Raw genomic sequence first — 14,056 nt, 5'->3', positions numbered from 1 at the left:
GAAGTCGATTCAATAGATTTTAGAGTTGGTGTTACATAGGCTGAAATGACACTGATGTTATACTACCCAGACTCCTTATTGGTGGTCTCAACATTGCATGGATTTTAAAAAAATAAAAGAAATTATGTTATTCCTGCATTACAAAAGAGAATATATGAAATTGAAAATAATTGCATTCTTTTAGATTAAGCAGCTCTGTTTCAACTCTGTTTTAAACTGATTTACTTTATTTCAAATCTAGTAAAACTAAATTCCAGTTTCAGTAATTCGCTTAGATCTTCATCTTGTTTTAAGAAAAAAATGACAGGCAAAGGCCTACCTAAATAATTTAATTAAAAGGAAAAAAAGAAAATCCAGTTTCAGCCATTGTCGATTGCAGTAGTTGTACTAAATTTATTAGTCTCTATTAGCATAAGTTGTTTACTTAGTTTAGTTTTTACCAATACTGTTCATTTACTTTCTAGTTTTAATTTGTCTAGGACTAGATTTAATATCTTAGCTGCAATTTAAATTTGTCTTTTCTATCCAGTATGTAATGAACTGTTATTAAATGCATGCCTACGGGTCTCCAATAATAAAAAAAAAAAGCGTAAGCTGTTTAATACGCCAAAATACCGACCTTTTTGTTTCACATGTTAAATTCACTTTTAGTTGGTTGCACTGTTTTTGTAAATAATATATCCAAAATTAAGTTGGTTGCACTGATTTCAATCCTCATTTTTTTTTCATTTCTTTGAAAAATAGTTTTTGTTATCTATCAATGTGTCATTTGGTTTAAAGGTCTTAAGTTTCTAAGACACTTGACATATATCTGACAGGTGTTTCAAAATGAGAAAGAGAGTGAGATTGAAGAGTTTAAGGAGATTGGGTTGCAACTAGTTGAAAAATGTGATGGTTTGCCTCTTGCTATCAAAAGTATAGGTGGTGTACTTTACATGAAGTACAAAACAAGAGACGAGTGGCAAGCAGTATTGGAAAGCGGTGTTTGGTCCAAGGATGGGCTGCCAGAAGATGTCCATCGAGCGTTGTACTTAAGCTACGAGGACCTTTCATCACCTCTCAAGCAGTGCTTTATCTTTTGCTCCCTCTTTCCTGAAGATTTTTTGTATGAGAAAACAAAGATAATTTATATGTGGCTAGCAGAAGGATTTTTGCCAAATAAGAGAGATTTTTGGAATTTGGGGGCAGAGCACTATAAGGAGTTAGTGCTACGAAATCTTTTGGAAGAGACTGGCATCACATACCGATATGGTGAAAAATATTTTAAAATGCATGACCTTTTGTGGTCTTTCGCCCGCCATTTAGGGAAAAATGAGAATTGTGTATTACGAGAGGTAAGTGATGCGAAAACTGAGGGTTCACAAAAAATACAAAGGTTATCAATTGAAGGAAATGAGGTGAACTTGGGAGTAATTAGAAAAGAAAAAGGGTTGAGAACATTATTATTGCATCATGGTAAACCTGAAATTGGACTTGATGATTTGTGTAAAGCCTTGTCAAACCTCCGCATCTTAGATCTCAGTGAGTCCAATTTCTCAATACTACCAAATTCTTTATGTGACCTCATGCATCTGAGATATTTAAATATCAAAAATTCAGAGGTAACAGAACTTCCGAATTACATTGGAAAGCTCAAATATCTAGTATATTTAAATCTTTCACATTGCTCAAATTTATCACATGTACCTCCAAATATCATCAATCTAAAAGAACTGAAATTTCTCAATATTTTGGGTTCAAGCATCGAGAAAATCCCTGTAGGCTTGAAAAAACTAGACAATCTCGTGGAACTACATGGATTCAAGCCATATGGGAACAACTTGGAGGGCTTCAGTAGCCTTGATGAGTTAGGAACTCTATCAAATTTAATTATTCTTCATTTACAGTGTTTGGAGGAAGTATCCGACATGAACCTAGCAAAACAAGCAAAACTTTTGAACAAGGATCAATTGCGAGACCTAACCCTAGAGTACACTGATTTAAGTTCGGAAGAACAACTTTCCCAAACCAATGAGAAGAAGATGACAACCGAGAATGTTTTAAATGAGCTCTGTCCTCCACTTTATGTAGAATTTGTTAGAATTGAAAATTACTTCGGTACTCATCTTCCTAATTGGCTGAGTTCTAGGGCATACCTTTCAAACTTGAAATATCTATCGATTGGTTATTGTGCCTGCTTTGAGGAGGTTGCATCATTAGGCCTACTACCTAATTTGGAGGATCTTTGGGTTTCTGGTGCCCATTCAGTTGTGAATATAGGAGAAGAGTTCTTGTTGGGGGGTATCCAAAGCAGAGATTCAACAACGAGTTGTTCTGTCAAGCCCGCATTTCCCAAATTGAGGAAACTAAACTTTTCTCTCATGGAAAATTGGAAAGAGTGGCAGTGGAATAAGGAACAACCAGCCATGCCCAACCTGAAAATTTTAGTTATTGAATATTGTCCCCATTTGAGATCTCTTCCGGAGGGTCTTTCCCACCATGGTACTTCCTTAGAGTTCCTACATTATAATGCTAACAATCTAATAAATATGGGTAACCTTAAAGTACAGACGATGCAATTAGGCATATTGGGAATGAAAACCCTCCCAGAATACTTGACCACCATAATGGCAGAGGAGCTAGAGATCTACGGTTGTACTGAGAGTTTGCTGTTGAAGATTGTAAGCCAAGAAGAAACTGGTTCTGAGAGGATCAAATTCAAGCACATTCCCAAGGTGACTATTCAAAATGTTGCATTCAACAACAAAACATTCCTATCAGGCGCACTAGTTGATTCTGATCACAGCTAAGGTCGTAAACCAAGGATATACTCTGATGCTGGTAATTATAATTTTTTCATGTTAAGTTTTTTACTTTTTAGTATGATATTTATGTGAAGCAAGCATTGTTTATTTGATAATGAACGACTTTTTTCTTTTAAAGTGTAGATACTATCAAACATGGAAAAATCGAATGCCTGGATCACTAGGCTAGAAACAGAAAGATGCAAACACATTTGCAACATGGGTATGCTGGAATTGTAGTTTTATTTTTCATCATCAGATTTTCACATTGGAACCAAGAATTTTGATATTTTTTTTCCCACTTTAAATGCAGCATATAGATTATTTGAAGTATGATAATTGCATCAACAACTATACAGAGCCAACAAAGAGGTAATTTACACTTCTGCCCTCCCTTTTCATTTAGTATTACACTAAAGCACCTGAATTAGGGCTGCTAATTAATGATTAAAGTTCAGCTCAAACTTGGCTCGGCTCAATAAGAGAACCAAATTGATTCGGCTCAAACTCGACTCGACTTGTGAGTTCATGAGCCGGCTCATGCAAACACTTGATTCGACTCGTGAGTTCATGGGCCGGCTCATATTTTTACTTATTTGCACTTTCCATCAAGCAAGCATTTGTTATGAACAATAAAGCAATTGTTTTGACTTTTGAGGGGTTAATACAAGCCTATTACTCAATTTTTTTTATATGGATAAATTTCAATTTTTTTATGCGGATAATTTCAATGTTTTTTCAAATTTCAATTTTATTTTCAAATTTCAAATTTTTTTCAAAATTTCAAATTGTTTTCAAATCTCAAAAAATTTCGAATTTCAATTTTTTTATTCAAATTTCAAAGTTTTTCCAAATTTCAATTTTTTTTTATTTCAAAAATTTTCAAATTTCAAAGTTTTTTCAAAATTCAAAATTTTCAAATTTGAAAAAAAATTGAAATTTTAAATCTCTTTGTTATTTTAAATTTGAAAAAATTTGAAAAAAAATTGAAATTTGAAAAAACTTTGAAATTTATCTGCATAAAAAAACATTAAGTAATAGGCTTGTATTAACCCCTCAAAAGTCAAAACAATTACTTGATTGCTCACAAAAAATGCTTGCTTAATGGAAAGTGCAAATAAGTAAAAAATATGAGCCGGCTCTAGGGGTGTAAACGGATCGGATAATATCCGATTTCGTCCGAATCCAAATCCGGAAAAGTACTTAAATTATCCGATCCGTATCCGTATCCGAAAAATTATAACGGATACGGATACGGTAAGTCACTTTACTATCCGTATCCGACCGTTTATACTTTAAACCACAATAAATGTGATATATATTTTTAAATTGATTTATTAAATTGCATATTGTACGAATAATTTATTAAATTGCATATAGATATATATTTTGATGAACAGTATAACACCATGACATAATTAGTGACTAATATTTTAATAATATAATAGATATTTTGTAACTAACAAGCTAATTATAAAAAATATCCGTATCCGTCCGATATCCGATCCGTATCCGTAACATTTAATATCCGATCCGTATCCGTATCCAAGACTATCCGTATCCGTATCCGTATCCGAAAAATTATAACGGATACAGATACGGTAAGACCACTATCCGATCCATATCTGACCGTTTACACCCCTAGCCGGCTCATGAGTTGACTCACAACCTCGCGAGTTGAGGTAAGTGTTTACATGAGCTGAGCCGAGCCGAGCCGAGTTTTTTCTTTCAAAAACGAGTCGAGTTGAGGCCGATTCGTTATGAAATATTGAGTCACTCAACTCACCGATTTGCGAACCGGCTCGACTCATTAGTAGCCCTAACCTGAATAATGGATGTAGATATTGTAACAGTCATGATCAGTAATGCACAAGTTTACTACCACAAAGTATGATACAAAACCTCCAAATTTAAATTTGTCTTATTTTATTTATTTATTTATTTTTGTTTTTATAACAGTCCATCTAAGTTGTTTTTGGAGTTTCGATTATGTCCAAATCAACTTGAATACATGAAATTATTCCTATTGAAATAAATAAAACTTGCAGTCCAAACCTCCACGACAAAAAAAAAAAAATAATAGGAAAACATGTTGGTTGAAGTAGTTGTAATCTTTTTATAAGGGTTGTTCTTCTGACAATCTCGTAGCGACTCTTTATATGCTACTTACAAGAAGACACCGTTCAGTTTCACCACCAATTATAAGAACAAGGTCAGGTCAGAGATGATGTGACAGCAAGAAGAAGCTTATTCTTGCCAATACTCTTTTTATTCAGGTAATTTAATTCCTCACCTGGTCTAATGTACTAGCTAGCTTAGCTTTATATTAATTAGCATATATTTGATTCATTTTTGATCTAGTTTTATGTTAATTTAATGTGGAGAGACGAGTGTAGCGGGTACATATTCAAATTTCAGTACCTATTGATTTAGCTTACCAATACAAAAATAACCTATGAAAATGATTTAGTTCCATAACAATACAGTACTGAACTGAACTTGGTTTTTGAGTAGCATGTTCTTGTCTGTTATTGGCCCCCTGTTTCATCTACTATGAAAGAAGTATGAACTATTTCAGGCCAGCTATCTCAAATAGAACCATATCACAATTATCTGATTCATAACATGCGTACAATATTTCTGGAAGCAGTCATAGCGGTTTAGTTTTTGTGCATTATTCTGATTTTATAATTAACCTACTGATAAGCATTCAATACAAAACTGAGAGATATATAGGTGTATTCAAGCACTTAAATGATGATTTTTTTCAATAGGTTTATCTAAGCAATATTTTTTGGTTAATTTGAGCATTTTGTGCACATATGGAAGTATCAGTACTAAACAGCTGATTTATGTTTTCTGTTTGTGCTTTATAGATTTAGCAACCAAAGGTGCCAATGTTGAAATCTACAAAATAATAGTGTTGATGGTAAAATGATCCATTTGGAAAGGATTATTTGTTCAGGAAGGAAAATCATTCCTTGTTATCAAGTAAAACTGCTGAATCTTTTTTCATTTTTTTTTATTCTTTTCACTAAATGAATCCGATGTAATTAATATTTCCAGAAAAGTTCTTTTTTATTTTGCATATCATGATGATTATGATTAATTAGACTAAATTGACAATTTGAATATTGCTTTCTCAAATCAAGCAAAAAGAAAAAAAAAATATTGCATTTTCATTTTGCTAAAGTAGTTGTGTATTAATTTTCGTGCTAAATATCATTCCATGTTTCACCAAATAATGTCAATATATGGAACGTTAAAAAAATTTAATTTACATGATGGATGGTAAAATTTGTATCAATGTTTTTAAAAAAAATCGTGAGTACGATATGCATAAAATATAAGTTATATTTTAATTGTTATATTTCAAAAATAATGAATTATATTTTAACGGCTATCAAAACAATATTAAGTTCCACTCGTTAATAGAGGATTCAAATGTCTCCATTTTTTTTGCCTCCATCATGCCCTCCATTATTAAGAACTTTAATAACTAAAAATTTAAAATTCAAAATAAAACTGTTAGGTATTATCTATATCATTTTATATATGCACGTGTAAAAAATTATGATATTTCAACTTTATTTTAATTGTTATCAAAAGTTTGTAAAAACGTACTAATATGGATAATTTCTAAACGTTGATTTTCAAATGATTGATTTACATAAAAATAAAATCGAATTGTGATATTTTTTTTATGAGCACATAGAGAAAACAATATGGATCACATCTAACGGTTTTATTTTTTACATTTATAATTTAAATTTTGATTTATTAATGCTTTTAAAAATAAAGACATGATGGAGACACCACAAATTGAAGGCATTTGAACCCTCTAATTAATAAATTATCATATTTAAAAAAAATATCCACACCCCTCCAAACCATTCAATTCAGACATATTTCCAAACATCAATTTGGACAATTACTATGAATAATATCATGCAGTGCGCTTGGAATAGTAGATTAATTTCATATTTGAACTCCATTATTATTGAATAGGAAAAAATTGCAAGTGCTAAAAATACAGCAATGTGACATAAAAAGTTTCTGAAATGAAATGACAGGGTTAAGTATAAATCCACACTTCATATGAAACAAATTTGAACCTTATTTGCTCCTGAGAAGCAGTGATAACAAAGAAAGAAAATCAAAAACAGGATGAGAAAATAAAATTGCTGTGAATCTATGTAGTATCAAAGATGAATACCAAACGAAAAAGACCTTCATACCTTTACCTTCGCCATAAAATTAGGAAAACCATTTTTAACAGAGAATTTCTATATAAATTATTATTAAATAATAAAGGAAAACTAAAGTAGTGCTGGAGTTTTTCGATGGCATAGATGGATCTGAAAAAAACTTCGGATCCAAACTTTGAAACCCAATATTTTTTTTGGATCCAAAGTGTTTTCTATTTTAGAAAAAACTTGAGCCTCTCTTTCTATTTCAAAAAAATTCTCAACCACTGCTTCAGAAAAAAATCTCATCACTCCCTCTTTCAGGAAAAGAAAGACACTTTGGATTGGAAAAAAAATATAGATTATAAAGTTCGAATCCAAAATTTTTTTCAGCTCCATCTTATATCATCCAAAACCCCAACACTCTTTATGTTTTCCTTTATTATTTAAAAATAATTTCCATAAATAAAAATTATCTTTTTCACACTATCTACAATCACACACCTTGCAAAAAACATCATAACATCTCTCTCATGAAATATAGGTTTAGTGTGTCTCTAACAATAAGAAACAACCCCAACATTACTACCACAACACACCTGACGAGGTGATCCTCTGTTCGACTTCTCTTGGAATCCTTCTGCCTCCTCTTGCCGCCTCAACTAGAAGCAAAGCGAGGGTCCCACCGTCTAGAGCAGGTAAAGGAAGGAGATTGATTGCAACCAAGCAGCAAATTGGAATAAACCTTCAACACTCCATTTTGCTACCTCAGCTCCAACAGCTATAATTGCCACTGGTCCTGAAACCTTCTCCGCTGATTCGAAAAAAAAATGATTAAAAACCGGAGTTAAAAAGAAAAGAAGTAATTAATGTTTTCCTTCCATATATTACTATGCATAGCACATATTGGTTCATACTATGGATCAATATTTTTGTTTTTAAAGATCAAATAATCGAGAACCGTTCCACATGATCTCCATATGAAAATTTACATAGAGACTAAATTTTACCATTTTAGAATTTTTTTTACTATTTTTTTAGATAAGTAGAAAATCACTACCTTTGAGTGGTCTAAAATTTGATCGACAAGTACATTTTCATATGGAGATTATGTTGGACGGTTCAGATCGACTGTATGAAGTTTGAAAATAGAGATAATGGTCCATAGTACAGAGCAATATGCGCTATGCATAGTACCATAGCCTCACTCACAAATTAGATACAATATTTAAACATCCCAATATTTCTCACATGCGAGTGTTGATATTACTGTTTTATTGGTTTAATGGAAACATTTATTCAATTAAATGTACAAAAGTTGCCCTTCATCTCTAATGAAAACAATATAAAACCGTTAGATGTGATCTATGTTATTTTCTCTATGTGCTCACAAAAACTTATGACATTTCAATTTTGTTTTTATGTGAATCAATAAGTTGAAAAATCAACGTCTAGAAATTATCCATATTAGTACGTTATTTACAAGCTCTTGATAACAACCAAAATAAAATTAAAATGTCATATTTTTTTCCACATGCATAGATAAAATGATGTAGATCATATCCAACGGTTTTATTTTGACTTTTAAGTTTGAAATTTTGAATTATTTGTTTAGATAAAAAGATGTAGATCATATCCAACGTACATAAATAAAACCAACAATATATTTGTTTAGATGTTAGGTCAGTGAAAATAGTTCATCCTAATTATGAAGTTAATTCAGTTTTACTAAACTAAAATTAGTCTTAAAAGTTGGTTGTCTTTCTAAATGACTATAAATATCAGGTTCAATTTATATATATCAGATGAGAGGGTCATTTCCAAATACAGCATTCAATTAAGAACATCAAACCATTGATAAAAGTTGCCTGAGAAAAGTTCAAAAAGGTGGTAAAAGCTGTTTAAACCCTTCCAAAACGGACCCTATCAGCAAAACAAACTCTTGGTGGTAAAAGCTGTTGCCTCTTATTTATTTATTTTCTTTAATTATTCCTAACAAAAGATACAAAGGAGCAATTCATGTGTAAGAGAGCATCACATAGATACCATAGACAGAGCGCTAGATCCTTGTGGTACAAAATTTCATACGAATAAGGGAATATAAAATTCGTAACATTCAACTAAAAAACTTCAAACCATCGATAAACTTTAACAGTTACCTGAGAAAAGTTGAAAAAGGTCTGTTGGAGCCCTTCTAAAACCGATGCTCTCAGCAAAACAAACTCTTCGGTGGCAAAAGAAAAGATGTCACCTCAGCCAGATTAGTTGCTTTCAGCCTTGTAACACGAAAATTAGGTGAAAATTGCACCCCAATCCGGCCCGTACCATCCCGGCTCAAATCAGGGGTGATTTCAAGCAGGTCCGACAACCCGCTTCGTTTGACTTTTACATTGATGGATTTTTCAGGGTTGGATTTAATTACGTTGACCAGATCAGAGACGGAAGGAGAAGAAAGTACAATGTCACCGGCAAGGAGGCCTGAGCGGGCCCCAGCTGAACCTGGTCTGTTTATATTTAAACAGATATTAGAAATAGTATAGCTATTATTACTTAAGAACCTTGTTTAACTAGTACTGTTGACAAAACCATTGCAAGGTACAAATAACAGAAGATAAATGTACCAGAAAGCACTGCTACGCATAAAACAACCACTAAATCTATTGCTCATTAACCATTCAAGCTTCCGTACCAGGACATTGTGTACCAGTATAGTGGTACTCGTAAGGATTTTAGACTTGACATTTCCAGCTAAGAAAGGTTCAGGTGGTGGTCACAATTAGTTCCTGTTTGCATCATTAGAGGTGCTTCCCGAAATAAGTGTTGTGTTTATATACCGAATATTTTCATGCTTGTTTTTAATAATTGCGGATGGTAGTATGGTTGTCATTCTTAATTTGTAAAACTATTATTTACTGGTATTTTTATTGTTATCAATTGATTTTTAAGAATTTAAGGATTTATATAAGCAACCTTTAAATTCTTATATAGTGTCAATAAATCCAAAATAATTTGAGAAAAAAATATTGAAACTACCGGATGTTACAATAACCCTTGTTATTGTACACGATTGTTATGACTGTGTAAATGACCTATCCTAACGTCTTTTTCTGGAGATCTGACACAGTTCCCTTGTAGGAAATGTGTATATTAATTAAATTTAAACACGGTTGAAAAGGCACCATATATTTAAACACGTCTTCGAATTGTAAAAACCACTATTGTAATTAGTGTTCAGTAATCAGTATCATAACTATCAAAATCAATCAACAGTTTAAAAAGGCACCTTATATTTTATCCAAAATAAAATTTTGGTATATTCATTAGATCAATTAATTATTGTTTACTTGATTATTAATGAAATGAATTATCATCACAAAATATGAAGACCAATATATATTTACTTTGAGATCAACAGAATTTCCTTCACTAGCTCATGTATTATTTGAAACTTCAATTACACAAAAAAGGAGGTCATATTCCAACAACTTCTAAAAACAACCAAAACTTTTCTTGGTTTACTCTTTCTTGATTACACGTACATGGAAGCATTTTCAAAAAACAAAGGTCATTTTTGCCAACAAGGCATAATTAATTAAACAATATAACCTATTTGAGAACATGATTATAGTATGAGGAGGTGTTAAATTAGAAACCCTAGAAAGGAAACCCCAAACAGGGCCCCAACTTACGTCTAATTCATCTTTCTTCAATTGACAACACAGCTTATACATCATAGCCATGCAACCATGATAGAACTGCATTGATGACAATGCTTATTCATGAAATTTACATTCCAACTAAAATTAAGTACATTCTTTAATAAACGGCATTGAGTCCTATAAGAAATTTTATAAAATTGTGGATCAAATCCTTCAATCTAAACAATATATAACATTACAATTATCAAATCTAACTAGCCCTCTGTCCTGTAAAATGTACAATTTTGCAAATGAAGCACCCTTCTAGTGAGAATGAAATTGAATTGGCAAAAGAAGGAATTCTAACTAAATAATGATCAATTTCGACCAAAACAAGATGCAAATTTGGGGAAATGAAGGAATAACTGGATCCCATTACCACAATTTCTGAATACATCAACAATCAGAGATAATGCACATTACCTTCAAAACAATTACTTGCTAATTTTCACAAACCACAATTCCCAAACTAAAAATTTAGGAACAATATACAGCTCACTGTTGGTGACCTACTCGATTAAACTTCAACAAAGAAAAAAGATACATAAGGAAGTTATAACAAGGGTAGATCTAGAGTAGCGGGACCTACCTGGAAGTGGAAATCGGAAGCAAGCTGCATTTTCCACAGAGCAGCCGCAAAACTTCTTGCTGACGTGGCGTCGGACTGGCGGGGAGAAGGAACTGCCTCTCCGCTGGAGCCTCTGGTGGAAATGCGGCGGCGAGAGCTGCTTCTGAAATCACAGCGCAGACTAATAATAATGCGACGGCGTAGGGAGCGAGGAGGGGGGTTTCATTGTTAGAGGGGTATTATGGGAAGAGATAATGTGGCGCGATTTGTTGGGCATTTGTCGACAGAGAGAGAATTAGAGAAAGAGTGCTTCTCAAAACACAGCGCAGACTAGACCAATTTCACTTACAAGTGGGGTCGGATATGTGTGACCCATATGTCAGTATTATTGGTGTGGGCATTAAATATGGGGGGTATAGTAACTAAAATTTTATGTTTGGATCCAGACCATTCGATCTACTTCAGCACGAATATTAAAAGTACCCTGTTCATTTCACCATGGATAGGATTGGCTGGATTCTTATCGGATGGTTATGATCTAAACACAAAATTTCAGATACTTTTGTGACACATTTCACCCAATTGGTTTTGTGCCCCATCATGCCTCAAGATCATTATCTACATTTTTAAAGTCTAAATAATCGATCCCAATAGTTCAATATGATCTTCATATTAAAATGTTCTCGAATAACAAATTTTAGAATTTTTAGAATTTTTTTACTAATTATTTAGAGAGGTATAAAATTACTCTATTTTCAAAGTCTAAATAATCGATCTAAATCGTTCAACATGATCTTCATATTAAAATGTCCTCGGATAACAAATTTTTAAATTAAATTTTTTTTTTTTAATAATTGTTTAGAGAGGTACAAAATCACTATTTTTGGATGATACATAATCTTCTAAACACAATGATTTTGTACCTATCTTAAAAATAACAAAAATATCTTAAAAATATAAAATTTTGTTTCCAAACACATTTTAGTATGAAAATTATATTGAGCAGTTCGAATCAATTATTTAGATTTTAAAAATAGAAATAACGATGTTGGAGTATAATGAAACACAAAACCAATAGAGCATTTTAACTCTACTCATATATAATTAGCAATTAAGAAAGAAGAGGAAAGTTTGACCAATAGAGCATTGATTTCTCATTTTTGATATTCCTCCGTCCATATGAGAGGGCAGACGATATGAATGAGCACCAACCCATTGTGAATTATAGTATCGATTACAAAAATATTTTAAGCCAAAAATGCATTAGACATAAAATATTGAGAATTTAAATAATCACCAGATTTGGACAGACATTATAATATGTTTTTTGCGCATAAAGAAAAGTACTTAAACTGAAAATATAATTGTATCAATACCTTGGATTCAACAAGTGAGGAAGTCTTTATTTTATTCTGCATTTGAGACTTACAAAATCCAGGATGATTATTTCTCAGGAGAATAACTACAATATGTTGTTTTTCATTTTTTTTATCATTTTTGTATTTTCACATACATGACATCTTTCTTTTTTTGTCAGTTGCATATATATAATAGAAAATGTGTGATAATTAATAGATGCTATGTTAGAGAATGATTGAATACATTACAGATTATCAACAAATTGATTTTGTAATGCAAACTTTCATTATTTTGAGAATGATTTATTAAACATTGACAATATTGTTAATCAATATTTTAAATAAAACTAATTTTCCGATACCGAAATACTAATTTTATTAAATATTTTCATTTTTCTAATATATTTATTTACTTGTTAATATTGTCATTGATTTTTTCTGATATCTCACTAAATGATTCATTAAAACGATAAAATATTATTATTAGATACTTGTTTTTTTTGTCAAATGTTATTTAAAAAGTAAAACTACAAAGTACTTGCTAATATTTTTTTAACTCTTTTCACATATATATTAAATCATAATTAGATTCATTCACGGGAATTGAGAAGATATATAAATAAAAAAAAAGTATCATTTGCATGATAGATCACACTAAACTTATCTCTTCTCTCTCTAGTCCACATGCAAAATTTGTTATAACATAAATTTCTTATGAACACTTGTAAAAATTGTCTTCAATCAAATTTTAACTGCATATGTGTTAGATCGCCTCACTAAAAGCAATCAATATAACTTAAAATTATTACAAAAATAAAAAATCACTATAACAATAATCAATTAGTGAAAAGTCCATATTATAGAAAAATGTATGATTATTTAAATAATTCATCCGTTTAAGGACTCTTCATTCATTGAATTTTTATTTGTAGGCATGCACAAAAGTAATTTAGTCTCACAAACAGTCTGATCCAAGGATTTCCTGTTGAATTTATACTGAATTTTTAGATGCAAACAATTAATGTAGCTGGTAGACTAAAGTTTGTATTGATTATTGTTGCTGCATAATGATGGCTTTGTTCATCTGTTGGAATCAATGACCTTTTAGTGTTGTAAAAGTCAACATTTGACCTGTTTACAAAACAACACACCAAAGGTTACAGAATTTAATGACCAGAGAGAACAAACTACGAGAGAAGGCCACTGATATGGTTCTGGATTCGTACAATAGTTTGATGTTTCTCTTCCGGTTGATTCATGCTTTACAATTACAGCATGTTTTATCCTGTATACGATCAAAATAAAAAATATCAATTAAGAAAATTTGCTTTCATGTCCTCTCCATGTTTATTTTATTGAGCATGTTCCTTGCATGAAAATAATTTTAACTTTTGAAATGTATATACGTTATTGCATATGGAGATTTCAAGTTGGATGAGATTTATATCTAACTTATTTTGTC

The 14,056-nt window shown here is 31.5% G+C and overlaps 2 protein-coding genes across 11 annotated transcripts in view; one reads left to right on the top strand and one right to left on the bottom strand.

The window, feature by feature from the left end:
• LOC144544725 (putative disease resistance protein RGA3) overlaps positions 1–5,915 on the top strand; it is an 80,546-nt gene extending 74,631 nt beyond the window's left edge. The window contains exons 3-7 of one of the 8 annotated variants that reach the window (XM_078293268.1): positions 2,791–2,820; positions 2,928–3,006; positions 3,097–3,155; positions 4,932–5,059; positions 5,660–5,915. Coding sequence is in view for 6 of the 8 variants with exons in the window: in XM_078293266.1 (XP_078149392.1) it covers positions 819–2,789 (1,971 nt within the window). In the remaining 2 variants the exon portion in view is untranslated. The other 7 variants (XM_078293269.1, XM_078293266.1, XM_078293263.1 and 4 more) reach the window with 7 other exon arrangements.
• LOC144544734 (putative membrane metalloprotease ARASP2, chloroplastic) overlaps positions 1–11,828 on the bottom strand; it is a 77,501-nt gene extending 65,673 nt beyond the window's left edge. The window contains exons 1-3 of one of the 3 annotated variants that reach the window (XR_013508317.1): positions 11,258–11,557; positions 9,130–9,474; positions 6,899–7,784 (exon numbers count right to left, since the gene is read on the bottom strand). Coding sequence is in view for 1 of the 3 variants with exons in the window: in XM_078293294.1 (XP_078149420.1) it covers positions 11,258–11,287 (30 nt within the window). In the remaining 2 variants the exon portion in view is untranslated. Of the gene's footprint in view, positions 1–6,820; positions 7,785–9,129; positions 9,475–11,257 lie in introns of those variants that run through there. The other 2 variants (XR_013508316.1, XM_078293294.1) reach the window with 2 other exon arrangements.
• Between the last annotated feature and the right edge of the window lie 2,228 nt (positions 11,829–14,056).

Source organism: Carex rostrata, chromosome 27 (assembly GCF_964058835.1).
Source record: "Carex rostrata chromosome 27, lpCarRost1.2, whole genome shotgun sequence".
Classification (NCBI taxonomy): Eukaryota; Viridiplantae; Streptophyta; class Magnoliopsida; order Poales; family Cyperaceae; genus Carex; species Carex rostrata.
Note: the sequence above shows the minus strand (reverse complement) of the source record. Positions and strands in the feature narration are given on the sequence as shown.